The sequence below is a fragment of the Numida meleagris genome, chromosome 4 (assembly GCF_002078875.1).
Source record: "Numida meleagris isolate 19003 breed g44 Domestic line chromosome 4, NumMel1.0, whole genome shotgun sequence".
Lineage (NCBI taxonomy): Eukaryota > Metazoa > Chordata > Aves > Galliformes > Numididae > Numida > Numida meleagris.
In genome coordinates, this window is record NC_034412.1 from 39,609,437 (window position 1) to 39,624,155 (window position 14,719).

Below are 14,719 nucleotides of genomic sequence, written 5' to 3' on the forward strand. Positions count from 1 at the left end.
AACGACACAGGACGGGAATCGAGCTAAAAAGGGAACGCTTTATTCCGTGTTATGACAACGTACTCCCAAAAGCAGGAATCGCTTCCCTTCTCCTAGAAGCGCGGAAGGGCGGGGGGTGGAAGGGGCCTTAAAGGCCATCCGACCCCTGCCGGGGGCAGGGCTGCGCCCCCTCGGCCGGGCCGCCCGGGGCTCCAGCGAGCCGGGCCCGCTCCGCTTCAGGCGCTCCTCTTTCAGTAAAATGAAGAGTGGTAGGGTAAAGAAGTTAGTGTGCATTTCCCTTAAAAATGAACTCCAGAACGCTAATTCATGCCAGTTAACCACTAGAACTAAAAATTTACAAATAAGCGTAAAAGGAGATGGAAGCGTTAGAGTTACCTTTTCCTCTCTGAACAGTCCAGAAAAAAAAAAAAAAAAACCAACAAAAAATAATGACTACAATACAGCAGGCAAACTGACTGTTGGACTGATTGGTATAGGATATATAGTGTTGTAAGGAATTCAGTCTCAAGTTGTGCTGAACGCTCTTCGTCCTCAGTATGGCACATTTTGGTCCATGATGGGGATTGTAAGTAGAGACGAACCCCAATTTCTCACAGAAACATGTAAATATTGTTGCTCTTTAAAACACCAGGTGTACTTCCTTCTACAAAGGCTACGAGAGGTTTATAGGAAGTAGTCTGGGGTACGACGGGTAACATGAGGCTCTCCACGACGAGGTGCTGGGTCAAACTGAAGGCTGCAGAAAAGAAAAAGGGGTCATTTTTCCTCCTCCGCACAAGGCAGTTGCCAATACTGCAAACACAAGACTTGCTCTCCCGCTGCTGTCACTTAGTTTCCCAGCCGCTTCCACATGAAGCGTCCCAGATCTCCCACAACCCCAACTCTAAATCCGGAGGACGTAGCAGGTCCCCAAACTGATGACCAGCAGGAAGCAAACTCATCTGCTGGTAGAAATGCTGCTCACAAAGTGAACGCGGCCTGGCCCTCAGCGTTCCCACAGCCCAGCGCTGCTTTCAGGGGAGGTCAGCTGAGCACCAAATTCAGACTCTTACCAACCATTATAAACGCTAGTGCTAACAAATGCAGCGTCTAGTATCCCCACAAAGACAAAAAGAAATAGATTTTGCAATTATTTCTCTCCAGCCAGCACACATTAAGGGAATGCAGAAGCTCCATTGTTTCTGAACCAGGAAAAGGAGACAAAGCAGTACCTAAGAAAAGCTTTAGAGAGCTTAACTCGCTACTTTTTTTTTTTTTTTAATACTTTTGTTTTTTGCAGGTATAGCATGACTTCAAATCCAGAGCGGTTTGAGCTAGCTTTTCATGTAAGGACATCTTTGGAAAGGACCAGACTTCCCTCATAGTCTGGAACAGTTAGGCAGGAAGAGAACAGCTTGAACCATGTTACTCACAAGGAATATTTTAAAGTGTCATCTAGTTCCATGATAGCGGCCTGGTTCCCACAGCGGTAACAGTAATTGGGCGCACTGAAAATGGTAACCACATTTCGGTCGTGGCACCAGTTATAACCCTGCCAGAAAAAAGAGAAAAAGAGGTCTCTGTTAAAGCTCGACCCTCAGTCCATCTGAATTTCCTCTTCCAGCCTCAAACAACTCAAGCCATTTGTGAAATGGTCGGTTTCTTCCAGGTAGTTCCATTTTCAGAAGGCCCTCTACAACATCAGCAAGTAGCGTTTACAAGCACTGTTTACCTAGCAAGAATAATTTAAGCCATTCCACATAGAGACTGGCCATTTGCCACTAATGGGTTTGTCCATTTTGTATGCAAATTGTAGATCATACGAGAAGGAAAACTAGAGATTTTAGATAAACCCTCAGCTTTCATTCACTGCAACTGAGAATTTGCCAGTTCACTTGGAAGGGAATTCTGACACACACCGCTACCTACAAAACCTGATTGAACTAGATGTAAAAATAAGTCTGCTCCATTGACCTACTAGGCATTTTTCCATCAAGACATACAAGAATAGACTATCAGCAGCCAAAGTTCTGGCTTAATCGCTGTCGCATCTGACTGCTATGTACTTACTATAGGGCAGCCTGTTTAATACAGCATGTAAGAAGATTATTACTTCCACAAATGGGGTATGGCAGGGTCTCTTTGGCAATGTACTTATTTACAGAGCAGGTCAAAGCACATCCTTTTACATCGCTTGTTGCTTTCACATGATTAAAATCCCTCCTAGGAACTTACCTGCCTAGCCTTTACGTGTCAGCTCGTTCAAATGCACCAGCAGATCTCACAAAAGAGACAAGAATTTACATCTACATTTTTTTTTTCTTTTTGCCTATCCAGCACAAAGTGCTTGCCCTACCTCCATGACGAGTTGGTGAGCACGGGAGACCAGTGTAAGACCATTGGCATGATTAAACGTTTCAGAAATGTCTTGCCCGAACGTGTAGCCAGCACCACGTGGAGATATACCCCAGCCGCCACGATCATCTGGATCCGACCATAACAGATCACACATTGGACCCTTGAAAAAAGGTGAGTATTCTTCATTAGCTTTCATTGTGCTTGCAACACGGTGATGAAAATGTATCTTTAAAAGCATATTTTATTTACGGTAAAAAGACTGCCTGCATGTTCTTCTCTGAAGCCACATACGTTTATCTAACACCAGTTAGTTACTCCACGCAGGGTATTAAGCATGTAATTTCCTCTGCTGACTTGATGTTCGCTGGATTGTACGTATTCAGAAATATCCTGGTACATATCTTTTAACAATGACAAGCAAAGCTCAGCAGCTTTTCTTGCTGAGCCATTAAGAAACTGAGGGGCACTAAAAACTCTAGTACTTATCCAAGCCCTCTGCTGTCTCCCATCCACTGATCCAAGCTACGCGGTAGGGCTCACACATAGAGGTCCACAGGAAATTCAGATTTCAGCAAACATATACAGCATAAGACTGTGAGAAGACTGTGAAAACCCCAGAGCAAGAAAACAATCATTACCATCTACCTATGCTCAGAAGCCCCAGCAGGCAGCCTCCCTCCTAATTCTGGGGGCAATTCAAACAGCTTACTTCAGGTTTTCAGAAATCTCAGGCAGACCTTGCCATACTGTTCTTGCTCCTGTACCCAGGATGTTTCAGGACAAGCAGTTTGTTTTCATCGGGGGATGGTCAAGACCATCTGTAAGCCCCAACCACTCCAACAGAGCAGAGCTACTTGGTAGCGTGGGAGCTCGGAAGGTGGTTTCTCCAGTCCAGCTGGCACTCCCCAGCTGCTCCGTGTGGGACTCCTGCCCATCGGCATGTCCTATAGGCTCCCTCTAACTTTGTCAGGCCCCCCAGAAGAAAGAGGGTAGCAATGAACAAGGTGAAAGCACAAAAAGGACTGGCTGGGGAGGAGCGATGGTGACATGACAGCTTTGTGTGGTTCACAAGGAAGTCTGCAATGAGGCACTTTCCCCTGCCAAAATGACTGAGTCAGCATGACGGTCCAGAAAATCTGTGTTTCTGGGTAAAACAGCTGTGAAACCCCACAGCACTCCTTTTGCAGACGGCTGTAATCAAAGCATATTGACTTGGGCGTGTTTTAACCAAATGCATTTTCATCTGCTATAGCTTTTACTGAGGCAGTAATCTTCTGCGTAACAGTATGTCTCACTGTGTAAATGGATTTCTGCATGACTGTACGCTTGCATTTTCAACAAACAGACATCTAAATTGTAATGCATCTAGTTTCCTGTTACCTCATGTGGAACTTCCTGCAGGCGGTCCAGAGCCCTGATATGATCCAGTGTATCTATGGATGGAGAGAGGCCACCGTGGAGACAGAATATCTGTTGTGGAAAAAAGAGCAATCCACTAAATGCATCTTTGCTATGGGAAGACTCATCTCAGAAATAGCTGTTTTTAACCCATTCTTTTGCAATACAGAGGTCCACCCTCGCAGTGGAGAAGCAGTTTTTAATTCCCTCAGATGGAAACGAAACTGGAAGGCTGCACATTGCATACTAATATCGGAGCAGCAAAGATACTGTGCCTTCAGTACCACAGCAGTATGTCAACTTGCATGTGACGTATCACAAGGGGATTCTCGCCTGTTGAAGAGGCCTTCAAAATAAACGGTATCTGCAATACCCTGCCATTCCTTAGGCAGCAAATGCAGAGGCCTTGCTGCACCATCAACTTGTATTAATACTTCACCAAATTCTTCCCCAAACCCACAGTAAACACGTGGCTTTCAAAAGAATTCTGGCTACAAGCTAAGACAGCTTGTTTGAGATTGTTCACGTGTGGGTCAGATAGCACACACTGCGCTGTGCTACAAAACAAACCATCTTGTTTACTCAGGGCAGGAAAGCTTACCTGGCCATCTACTAGAGCTGTAAGCGGAAGATAATCAAACAGATCTGTGAAATACTTCCAGACATTGGCGTTGCCGTATTTTCGCAGACATTCATCATAGAAGCCATACACTTGTGTAATTTGTCTGCTTTCATGATTTCCTCTCAGTATTGTAATGCGTTCTGGGTAACGCACCTATTGACAAAAAAAGGAAAAAAAAAAGGCAATTTTTCTTTAACGCAAGAACTGTATAATCAATACGGACAAATACTAACTAGAGGCTTCAAGCAGCTGGCAACCACTCAGGTCTATTATATAAAAGCACGTGTCCATTAGCACATTCCAACTTCCATCCATTTAGCTCAAGCCAACGGCAGTGTCAAGGGGGGAACAATTCTTTCATATCCCCTCAAAAGCACAGTTTTGCCCAAGGTCATCATAACAAAGTTGTCCAGCCATACCTTTAACGCTACTAGTAGAGTCACCGTTTCCACCGAGTAGTAGCCTCTGTCCACATAGTCTCCCATGAACAGGTAATTTGTGTCTGGAGACTTCCCACCGATTCTAAAGAGTTCCATAAGATCGTGGAATTGGCCATGGACATCCCCGCAGACGGTGACAGGGCAACGTACCTCTTGCACATTTGATTCTTTAGTAAGAATTTCTTTAGCCTGGCAAGAGAAAAAAAAAAACACAGAACAAGAATGTAGGAGGCTCCTCCACTGGCAGGTGCGGAAGTTATTCCACTGCATTTGCACTGGAAATTCAGTTTCCCTCTAATAGAGAAGGATGACCGCTAGGAAAAGAGCTTGTTGAATAAGCAAAGGCAAAGTGCATTTTACAATCGCTGTGCAAGAAGATAAGCAAGTCTGGTACTGTGAAGCTTGGACATGTAGATTTTTTTGTACCGTGTATGACAACAAACAAATTCAAAGAAGTAAATGAACAAGTTAATCTTTATCCTCTCCTGAAATTAAGGAGCGTGAATTTCAAGACTTGGTGTTGCATACGACTTTCATCACTGCTGGGGTTCATCCATGAAGCCTCTGCTTTTTCCAGTCATTTCTGAAGTGCTTACAATGACTGGAAGTGCTATTCCAGCGTTTCATTAGCATCGCATGCAGATCTCATCTCCTTAAGCATAACTGATTTACTTGAAGCATACCGGTCCATTTGATTGATAGATTTCTTGGTTCAGAAGAGCTCAGGTCGATTCATCTGAACTATGTGAACTACAACAGCACAGGGATTCCAGTCTGACTGCCAAAGCCAAGTGCTACTCAGCTTCATGATGCCCAGCAGCTTTACCTCAAGAACCACAACTGTATCACTGGCCATCTCAGGTCCTGTCAGCACGATTTCTGTGGGTGGCTAGCATGAACAGGGTTTGGTCAATCATCTGGCAACCTCCTGTCAGGACGGGAACACCAGAGGAGAGTGTGCACATTGCCCAGGCAAGTACTATGGTTTTTGAAAAACTTCGTCTGTAAAAGCAGGGGTAAAACTAGATACTATTTTATACTTGTACCAGTAGTAAAACCATGGCTTCTGAGCCTTCTTTGAGAAGTTATCTGACCTGCAACAATACACTTGCACACAGGCTCTCCACTCCTGCCACATTTTAGCCTGACAGCCCCCAAGTTACTGCTTTCCATCCCACGCAGCCGTAAGGAACCACACGCCTTGCCACCTTCGCTGGCAACGTGGCAGCAGGCTCAAATATCTCTTCTGCCAGCCCTGACAGCTCATCTTCACCGCCTTCATCCTCTGGCATCCCTTGCACTTCCTCCCCCCGTTGCCGCACACCCAGGAACCAAGCGTGCTATCCTAAAACCACGATTTGGCAGAAACAGGTTTGCGCCATGGAAACAGCACTGCAAGCAGCGCATTCGCTCTGTATCTACAAAGCCAGCTCATCATCTGAGCAGAACTGATGCGAAGAAAGGCTGAACGTGACGAAGCAACACGCCTGGCAGAAAAGCTGGGCACTGCTGCGGCACTAGATGAGCAGAGCTGCGTTACTCTGCCAAGTGGCAGTGAGCACAAGTGGCAGAGCCTTGGGCACCTGAGGCAGCTTTCCGAAGGCACCGTGCTCTCAGATCACATTGTGGTAAGAGACAGCTGTCAGGAACAGGAATCTCTCAGCTATTCCCAGCCATTCCCAGGACACCTGGGAACTAACAAATCCATCTCCTTCGCAGAGGGGAGGGTTTCTTCTTGCTCAAGTTACTGAGGAAAAAATCCATTCCTAAACCTTACCTGTACCAAACTGGCACAGAACCTCAGTGCGTACGCAAGAGGCACTTTTCTAGCCCGGGGCACCTGCTTCCTGCCAAATTTCCAATTCTCTTCCAAGTTTAATTTAAATTCTTCTGGAGCCATTATCAGCTTCCTGGCCATAACCAACTGGCAACAAAATGACTACAGATGGAGGGAAGGCATTCCTGGATTTAGTCATCTCTTTCTCCGCACCCAGCAGTTCCTATGCTAATTACAGCCGCGTAATGTAGTAATGTAGCCTACCTGCATTACTTATTATGGTTATCAAATATCACGGTTGTTTTTGCTGCCTCCAGTTCATCAGCTGATACAGATCAGGGCTCCTGGCACAGCTGAAGCACAGAGAGCACCCATGGGCAGGCTCAGCCAGATTTGGGCAGAAAGGACACAAAAAATCACCCATGCAGAACAGTCACTCACAGGTGACAATTTGGCTGCTCCCCAAGTCCCTTTGCTTAGGATGAGTTAGGTCCCACTTACCACGTGGTAAGAAGCTGCTTACTGAGGACAGCCTCAGCAGGCTCCCCTGAGCGTGTCTGCCTTCACATTTGAGTGTTCAGCTGCCTTGCTTCTTACACGTTTGGAAAAAACCTAAAACCCACTGGCTTGGCTAGTGCTCAGTGTGCCACCTGCACAGTATGTAACCTGAGGGATGTGACCCCGATTCTCAGAGACACCCTGCACATAGACTCAGTGACGTGGAGTCCACTTTGCAGTTCTAAATGGACTGTAAACTGCTAAACACATTGCATCTGAGTGCAACAGCCCTACTGGAATTCTTCCTGTTCATGCCTTTAAAAGCACCTACAGTACCTCTCGACAGCTTCAGCCCTCAGAGGGTGATAGAAAATGCAGCCACAAAACACTTGCTCTGTGTGTTCTGACATATGTTGAATGAAGCAAGAGACGGGGCTTCACTGTAAACTGGAGTTAACCGAACCACAAAAGGTGCTAGGTATTTTCAGCATTTTTGTATTGTGCATGCTGCTCCTTTCTCAGCTGCATGAAAAGACAGGGTCTTCATGCTTGTTGGAAAAAGATGCAGGGCATGATACAGGTATCATGCATACTTGCCAGTGTCCCAGTCCCATGCATGCATCATGGGAACAGGTACAAGTAAAGAAGCATTCAAGAAACAGAGGACAGCTCTTTTTGTGCAGTAACACTCTAAATGCTCATGTTAAATGCATCCTAGGAAGGTGAGCCAGCAAGACACCTAAAATACTGGTACTAGGAGAATCTAGAAGCTACCCATCAGGAGAGAGGAGGAACTGACAACTAAAGAGCAGCAGCTTCTTAAACTGCCTACCAGCTGTTACTATTTAGCCTATTTTAGCTTACTTTGTAGACATACATGATAAATAAAGCGTGTCATTTTAACACTGCTTGGGAACTGGGCTGACCACAGAAGTTTGCCTTCAAATGATTTTCTAAGGCAAAACAAGATCTTTAAAATCTTAAGTATCATTAAAAACTTCCCAGAAAAGCTGCAAATAATCAGTTCACTCTGGCTGCTCGTTTCACTGCGCACAGCTAACGCTACAACAAAAAGGCTTAAATTAGTAAAAGCACTGTTACAAAGGAAGAAATTCTGATGTGAGTAACCTGCCTTGCATTACTCTCATTTACTTACGAAGGCTGTTAAATAACTATTAAAGTCATTTTTAGCCACGTTTCTCTTAGCCTCCATTTTCTAGCACATCAGCTTCCTAACCATGTCCCCCATTTGTTCTGGATTAAAGCCACCCTCCAGGTAAGAATGAGTAAAAATAACTGTAGCAGAAATGCTAAGTCATGGCTTGATGAAGTGATGGAGCACCTGGTGGGAAGGCAGGGCCAACCCAGGGGAGCTCAGGTGCATGCAATGAACCTGAGTGACCAGAAGGGGTGGAGCCAGGATCCACCCCTTCCCAGACCTCATTTAAGGGTTGGCAGGGAGAGGCAAAAGGATCTTTCCAGATCTACCTACTAGAGGCCTTCCAAAGGTAAGTAGTTTTTCATCCTTTGTTTCTGTATCCATAGCTGCTGCATTTGGGCTTGTTCTCATTTGCTGTAGCATAGGATTGTGCCACTCTGCTATTACTGCTGTACTTTCCATCACATTATAGCATTTCAGCATTACAGTAACAAAAAACACTCTCTTAAGTACGTATAATATTTACAGTGTCTGCCCTCAAAATTATTCTGAAGAGTAGGTTATTTGTTGGCTGTGAGTTTGCCAGTCATAGCTCTCCTCTCTTTCCCAGTTTCTCCCAGTAGATGGCAAGGCTGCCTGCCATCCCAACGCTTGATCTGCACGGATGGATACTGGAAGACACGTCCCAGTATTTTACCGTGTTATCACTACAAGAGGAAACTGAACAGCCTCATGACTTGAACATAGCCTCTTAATGTGCTGCTCTGAAACCAGAGATCCTACACAGGCTGTGAGACTACCATCAGGATCACCAGGAGACTAATTCCTCTGTGAGAGGCTTAATGATCAAACACGCATCAACTCTCACGCTGCTTGGATTTGTCTATGAGACTCACGTAGGCTGACTCCATCGGTGGGGGATTAAGATCTATCCAGAGGGCAGATTGTCTGTGTCAGGCCTTCCCTAGAGAACAGAGACCCAGGCACCCGATTAACGTGTAAGATCCTTTGAGAGCGCAGAAACACAGCTCCTTCTGGAAGATTCACTGACTGCACCATGACCTCAGTTTGACTCTTGGAGGCCCTTACTTCAAGAATCAGAGAAACCAGCTATGGAGTTTCTCATTTAAATCTGCCAATTGCAATTAAAGTACAGCATCAACAGGCTGAGGATCTCAAAATCTCAGAGGTGCCTCAGCAGCTTCACTTTATAAGAGCCAGCTGGATTCTCCCCAAATGGGAGGGGAGCTGGAGTGGTGGAGCTGCCCTGCCCTTCAGTAGCAGGGGGCACCTTGCAGCCCCAACGGCAACACTGACTGCCGATGTGGATGCACACTCCTAGAACCATCCAGGCCAGTATACGCAAGATAAACTTGATCACTGAAGAGATAAAATACTGCTGACCGTGATCCAACGTAACACTCTCAGACTGTCATGGTTTGAACAGCATCCAGGATGCTATTTGGCTTCATTGCTCATACTAATTTCACCGATTACTGCAGAAGAGCCTACAAGCTCGTTCTATTAAAATTATTCTTGGGCAAAATGATCTCAGAGGGCAGAAATGTCATAGGTACATGCCAGTAACAGCAGTACTCCCTAAAGCACCAACTGGCTCTGTCTGCTCGGCTTGAAGAATCAGCGCACAATTACCATTCAATAACTGGACAAGAAATGCAAGTCTTCATTAGTGATTAGAATCCTTCTCCTCCCACCACTTCACAACACAAAGCTCTCAAGCTGCTCACAGCAACAAGTCTCTAACCCCCTCTTGGACATACGAAGATCAAGGATGGAACAAAAGGAAGCTACAAAGAAATAGATGGTTACGGATGGTTGTTTGCCTGTGTTTAAGAAACAGCCTTTAACTTGATTTCCTTTATGCCGTATCTTATTATCTTGATGAAAAACTGTCTTTGTTATAAATAGGATAGCTCTCAACTCCCTCATCAGCAGAATTAATTTGCTCAATTGACTTGAGTCTCAAATCAAAAAGCATTTAAAGCTTTTCATGTCCAGCCTTGAGAGCACTTCGTGTTAAATGAATCCACCTCCTCGGTCTTTCAGCCTGGCTTTAGCCGCCCAACACGCAGGTTACAAGGGGTGGGTGGCAGTACCTACACAAGATCAAAAGGAGTGCCATCCAGAAAATGCTACCCTCCTCTCAGTACCCAAGACCAAAGCCAGCACAACCATGGATCCAAGATGTGCCACTGCACCTCTGATTAAGTGCAGACAGCATCCGAGACTGAGCTCTATGGACTTTTCAATGCCTATTTAATGAGAGTAAAGAAAGGCTTTTAACAACCTTCATCTACTCAGATGGTCTACAATAATGAAGTTAAGCAGTATGAGATGCAAGAAATCCAATGTCCATTTCCCTAACATGCTGGAAACATCTCTGATGCCTAGAAGCTCCAGTAATGATGATAATTGTTTGTTCTCTTATTATATTCTAAATATCAGCATGAATTTAGTTTTCATTTTAAGACCGGCAGAATGGGAAGCAAGTGTTTTCATGCTGTCACTGGATGACATCTTCTTTAATTCTATGAAGAATATAAGATGGATTAGCTGCTAAAGTTATGTCATAACCAGGCAGAACAGTTTACAGTGACTCTACAGGTGCAAATTTCAAAAGCTTTCTAAGAGAAGAATGGCTTCTACACCCCCCCCCCCCCATGAGCCTAGCTATCTCTAACCCTTCCCTCATTACTGTCTGTTAGGCCACCAAGTGAAACCAAGAATGATGCACACAGTCATGTCTGGGACTTATTTTGTTTCTGTATCCCATGCTTTCACATAAAACTTTCAGGGTGGTATTTTTTGTTATTTGATTTTTTTCATTTTAACTGCCTAATCCTATAAGTAATTAAAACCCAAAGCTAAAGTTACTATTGGATTTGACCAGAGAAGGTTGTTAAGAGTTTCTCCAAGTATTACACTGGGGAAACAAACCAAGCTTTCTGACAGAGCTGCAGATCAGTTACCTGCACTATCTGAAAACTAGATGCTGCAATAGCTTACATTCATTGCCAAGGAAAAATGCTGTGCCTCACAGGTTCAGAACCTACCTGTCCATTTTGGAGGACTGACATCCTCTTCACCTGCAACTGCACTCCCAACTTGGCATCTCTCCCTACTTACGGAGCAGCCACTGACTGCAACACAACCTGCTGACAGTACCCTCCAGCTTCTGAAAATACAGCAGCCATTGCTCCTTAATTAACAACACAGCCAGAGAAGAAGGCAAATATTTTTTAAAACAGCTTGCTGGTTGGAACAACAGTTCAGAATTCTTGTTGTTCTGAACTGCAAATAAATTCTTTCCAGTGCATCAGCTGGACTTCACATGAGACAGCACAGCCGCAAGGAGCTTGCTCACTCTTCAAGACATCTACATCTCAAGGCCCTTCTGTTGCTCCATGCTGCAGCACCAGCCCTCCTCACAACTGTCACAGCTCTGAGTAGAGAAAAAGCCATAAAGCAAACAGACAGTCCCAGCATAGGTAAAAAACAGAATGGGAGAAAGGAAATAGAGGCCAGGGTGCAGCCGTAGAGAAGGCAGGACCACTGGTAAGAGCATGTGCAAGGCAGCCACAGCCTGGTGTCCTACAGAATCTCTGCCTGCAGCACTCAAATAACGCCTACCTTTCAAAGGGCACTCAGCACATTATGAGGTGGTGGTGCAGACCCTCTCTGCTGTTCAAATTTATTGCTGTGATGGCCTACTGAAGACTTGAGAGAAAGAAATAGTTGCATGTTCCGAAAGCTGGTACTGAGGTGTTGAGTCACTGGCCCATACGCTAAGAACAGGCACCAGAACAGATCATCTGCTTCTGCAAGAACTCAGTAAGACACAGGTAACAAGATGACAACACAAAACCAAGCTCGCTATCAGCAATGCAAACAGTACATGGAAGGATGAACTAGCTGTCAGGCACACGAGGCAGAGCAGTTATCAGCTGATCAGTGCACGGCGATGGTCCCTGCTTATCACTGAGGTACCAAGTGAACAGAAAGAACAATCTTAGCTACTCTGTTGTGAAGAAGTCTATGTTAGCTCTTTGGCCTTGTCCCATCTTGCAAGTCCAGAGAAATCCTACCTCAGTCATACACTGCAGTATGAAGGGGTGCGCTTGCACACAGGCATTTAACTTCTCAGACAAAAGCCACCAAGGCCTGTCTCCTGAGAGGAAAAAAGGCTCTTCACAGCCTGCGCTAAACGCACTCGAACGGCACATTGCCAAAGGAACATCCAACAGCAATCCGGAATGGCAAACTGCATCGTTTCTACAACCATTTTCCGCTTTATCCCAACCTCCCTTCAGCAACACGTAAGCCTCTCTTTAAAGCAGCACTACAGCCCACCCGCTGCCCCTCTCCGCCCTCTTACATCCCTCATCAGACGTCAAAGGTTTCCCCACGGCTGCGGGGCGACGTCCGCCCGCCCGGCTCGGGGCCGCTCTATCCCCGAGGCCTCTCGCTCAGAGCAGAACAGCGACGCGGGCAGCGCCGGGCGGATCCACAGCAGCCAACACCGAGGCACTACCGAGCCCGTCTCCTCCCGCCCGCGGCGCCGGGCCCCCGCACGGCCTTTTTCGGCACGCGTAGCCCCAGCGCCAGCCTCCCCTCGCCGAGCCGCCTCCCCCGTCTCACCTTCTCGCAGAGGCTGCGGACCTGGCTCTCGCTCAGCTGCCGGCACTCGTTCAGCTGCTCGATCCACTGGTCCAGCTCCTTAGCGAAGCTCTTCTCCTCCATGGCGGCGCTGCCGGCCGGGGCCGGGCCCCCCGCACTGGGCGCCCGCGAGGCCCGGGCCCGCCTGAGGCTGGCGGCGCAACAGCGGGGGCGCGCGGCCTGCTGCGCTCCCCGGAATGGCGGCCCCCGGCCCTGCGCACTTCCGCCTGCCTCCGCCCCCGCCCGCGCTTCCGGTCCGCCACCGCGCGTGCGCGCCGTGACCGCGGTGCGCCCTTCCGAGGGGAGGCCCGTTACGGGGCGCGGGGGCGCTGCTGTCGTCTAGTAGGGTCCTCGAGGCGCGGTATCTCGGCGCTCGCGCTGCATTGGAGGCGGTCGCCCTGCTTCACCCCGAGCGGCCGAAACGCCTCGCCGTGCAGACCGGAGTCAGTAACGGCAAGCAGGTGCGGCTTGCAGCCTCTGGCGGCTGCGCGGCACCTGTGCGGGGCGCGAAGTCCCACCGAGACCCCTAGGCTGGGCGCTGCCCCGCTGCCGTAGCGGCCGTGGCCTGGCGCTGAGGTGAGCCGGCCCTCTGGAACCGGAGCCCTGAGGCGCTGCAGGGAGCGCAGCGCCGCGTGCTCCTCTGCGGAGGAGTTTCTCAGCACGTGCTACTCCTTTGAAATGTTGTGGAGCGACGCCGTAAGACGGCCCTATCTTTTGGCTAGCTCTGGTGAGCGTTAAACCACGCCTTGTATTATAACGGCCTTACGTTGCGTCGTCTTACTCAAGCGTGATCAGAACTGGTGTACACGTGCCCTGGTGTACCTAACGTGGCATCTCACGGCCAGCTCTAAATCGCTACCGAAGAGTGAACGTTGCTGTGTGCTGCGGTGTACTGAACTCCTCGGATCTTCTGCGTGGTTTGGGCACGAGCGCCAACATTTTCCTCGTTCTTGACCATGCTGACAGCCAACATACAGTTTCCTCAATTTCCACGGGCTGAAACAGCTAGAGTTGCTGAATTTCTCTTTCCGTGAAGTTGGAAATCAGAGGGTTTAAAACATTGCGCACCTTTAGTGAACTTTCCAACTAAAAATACATTTGGCAAAGTAAAAGGGAGCAATATCTACAAAAGTACAATTTTTTAGTTGCTCCTAAAAGTCATCTGCCATTTCTGTATTCACAAAAGATGCCTTTTGTGAGCTGTGAACAGCTTGGAAAACCCAGCCAAGAGAGCCCCCAAGCTCCTGAAATTTACTGGGCTGCTGAAACCCACTGGGACCCCCACACTATCTCACCAAAAAAGATGCCTGAGGATATTTTACTTCTCAATCTCATAGACTAAGACTTAAGCAATCAGATACATAAAGCATTTGTAATGGTTCCACCTGGTCCTTGGTGATGACACCAGGGGCAATTTAACTTCAGCCCCAGTGTGATACCCACCTTGAAGCTGTTTTCCACCTGGATCTGATGGCTCCATGTGGCATTGAGGTTGATGCTGACGTGCTGGAAAGAGGTATGCGCCCAGGAGGGATCCACCCCGCTACTCCACAGGGTCCTGCTGGCGTGGTATTCTCCCCACACTCCTGTATCTCCCTTCTGCACATCACTCCTGCACAGCAGGGTCCTTCATACTCACACCCCATGCTGCATGGGCACCCTCTAGTACCCCTAGCACCAGACACAGCCTTGCACACCTCTTCTGCAGTGGCTCTGTTGAGTCCCAGCGCCCTTGTGACAACAGTGGGAGAGGCGGTAACAGGGTTGCACTTGAGGGGGCACCAGAAATCATCTGAGGAAACAAATATGCG

At 47.5% G+C, this 14,719-nt stretch overlaps 1 protein-coding gene across 1 annotated transcript; it reads right to left on the reverse strand.

Annotated features, from left to right (window-relative positions):
• Window positions 19-13,240, reverse strand: PPP2CB (protein phosphatase 2 catalytic subunit beta). The gene is made up of 7 exons (XM_021394327.1): window positions 12,891-13,240; window positions 4,777-4,986; window positions 4,337-4,510; window positions 3,718-3,807; window positions 2,336-2,497; window positions 1,413-1,531; window positions 19-736 (listed from the first exon to the last, which is right to left on the reverse strand). The coding sequence occupies exons 1-7, from the start codon at window positions 12,990-12,992 to the stop codon at window positions 664-666; spliced, it is 930 nt and encodes a 309-aa protein (XP_021250002.1). The 5' UTR covers window positions 12,993-13,240; the 3' UTR covers window positions 19-663.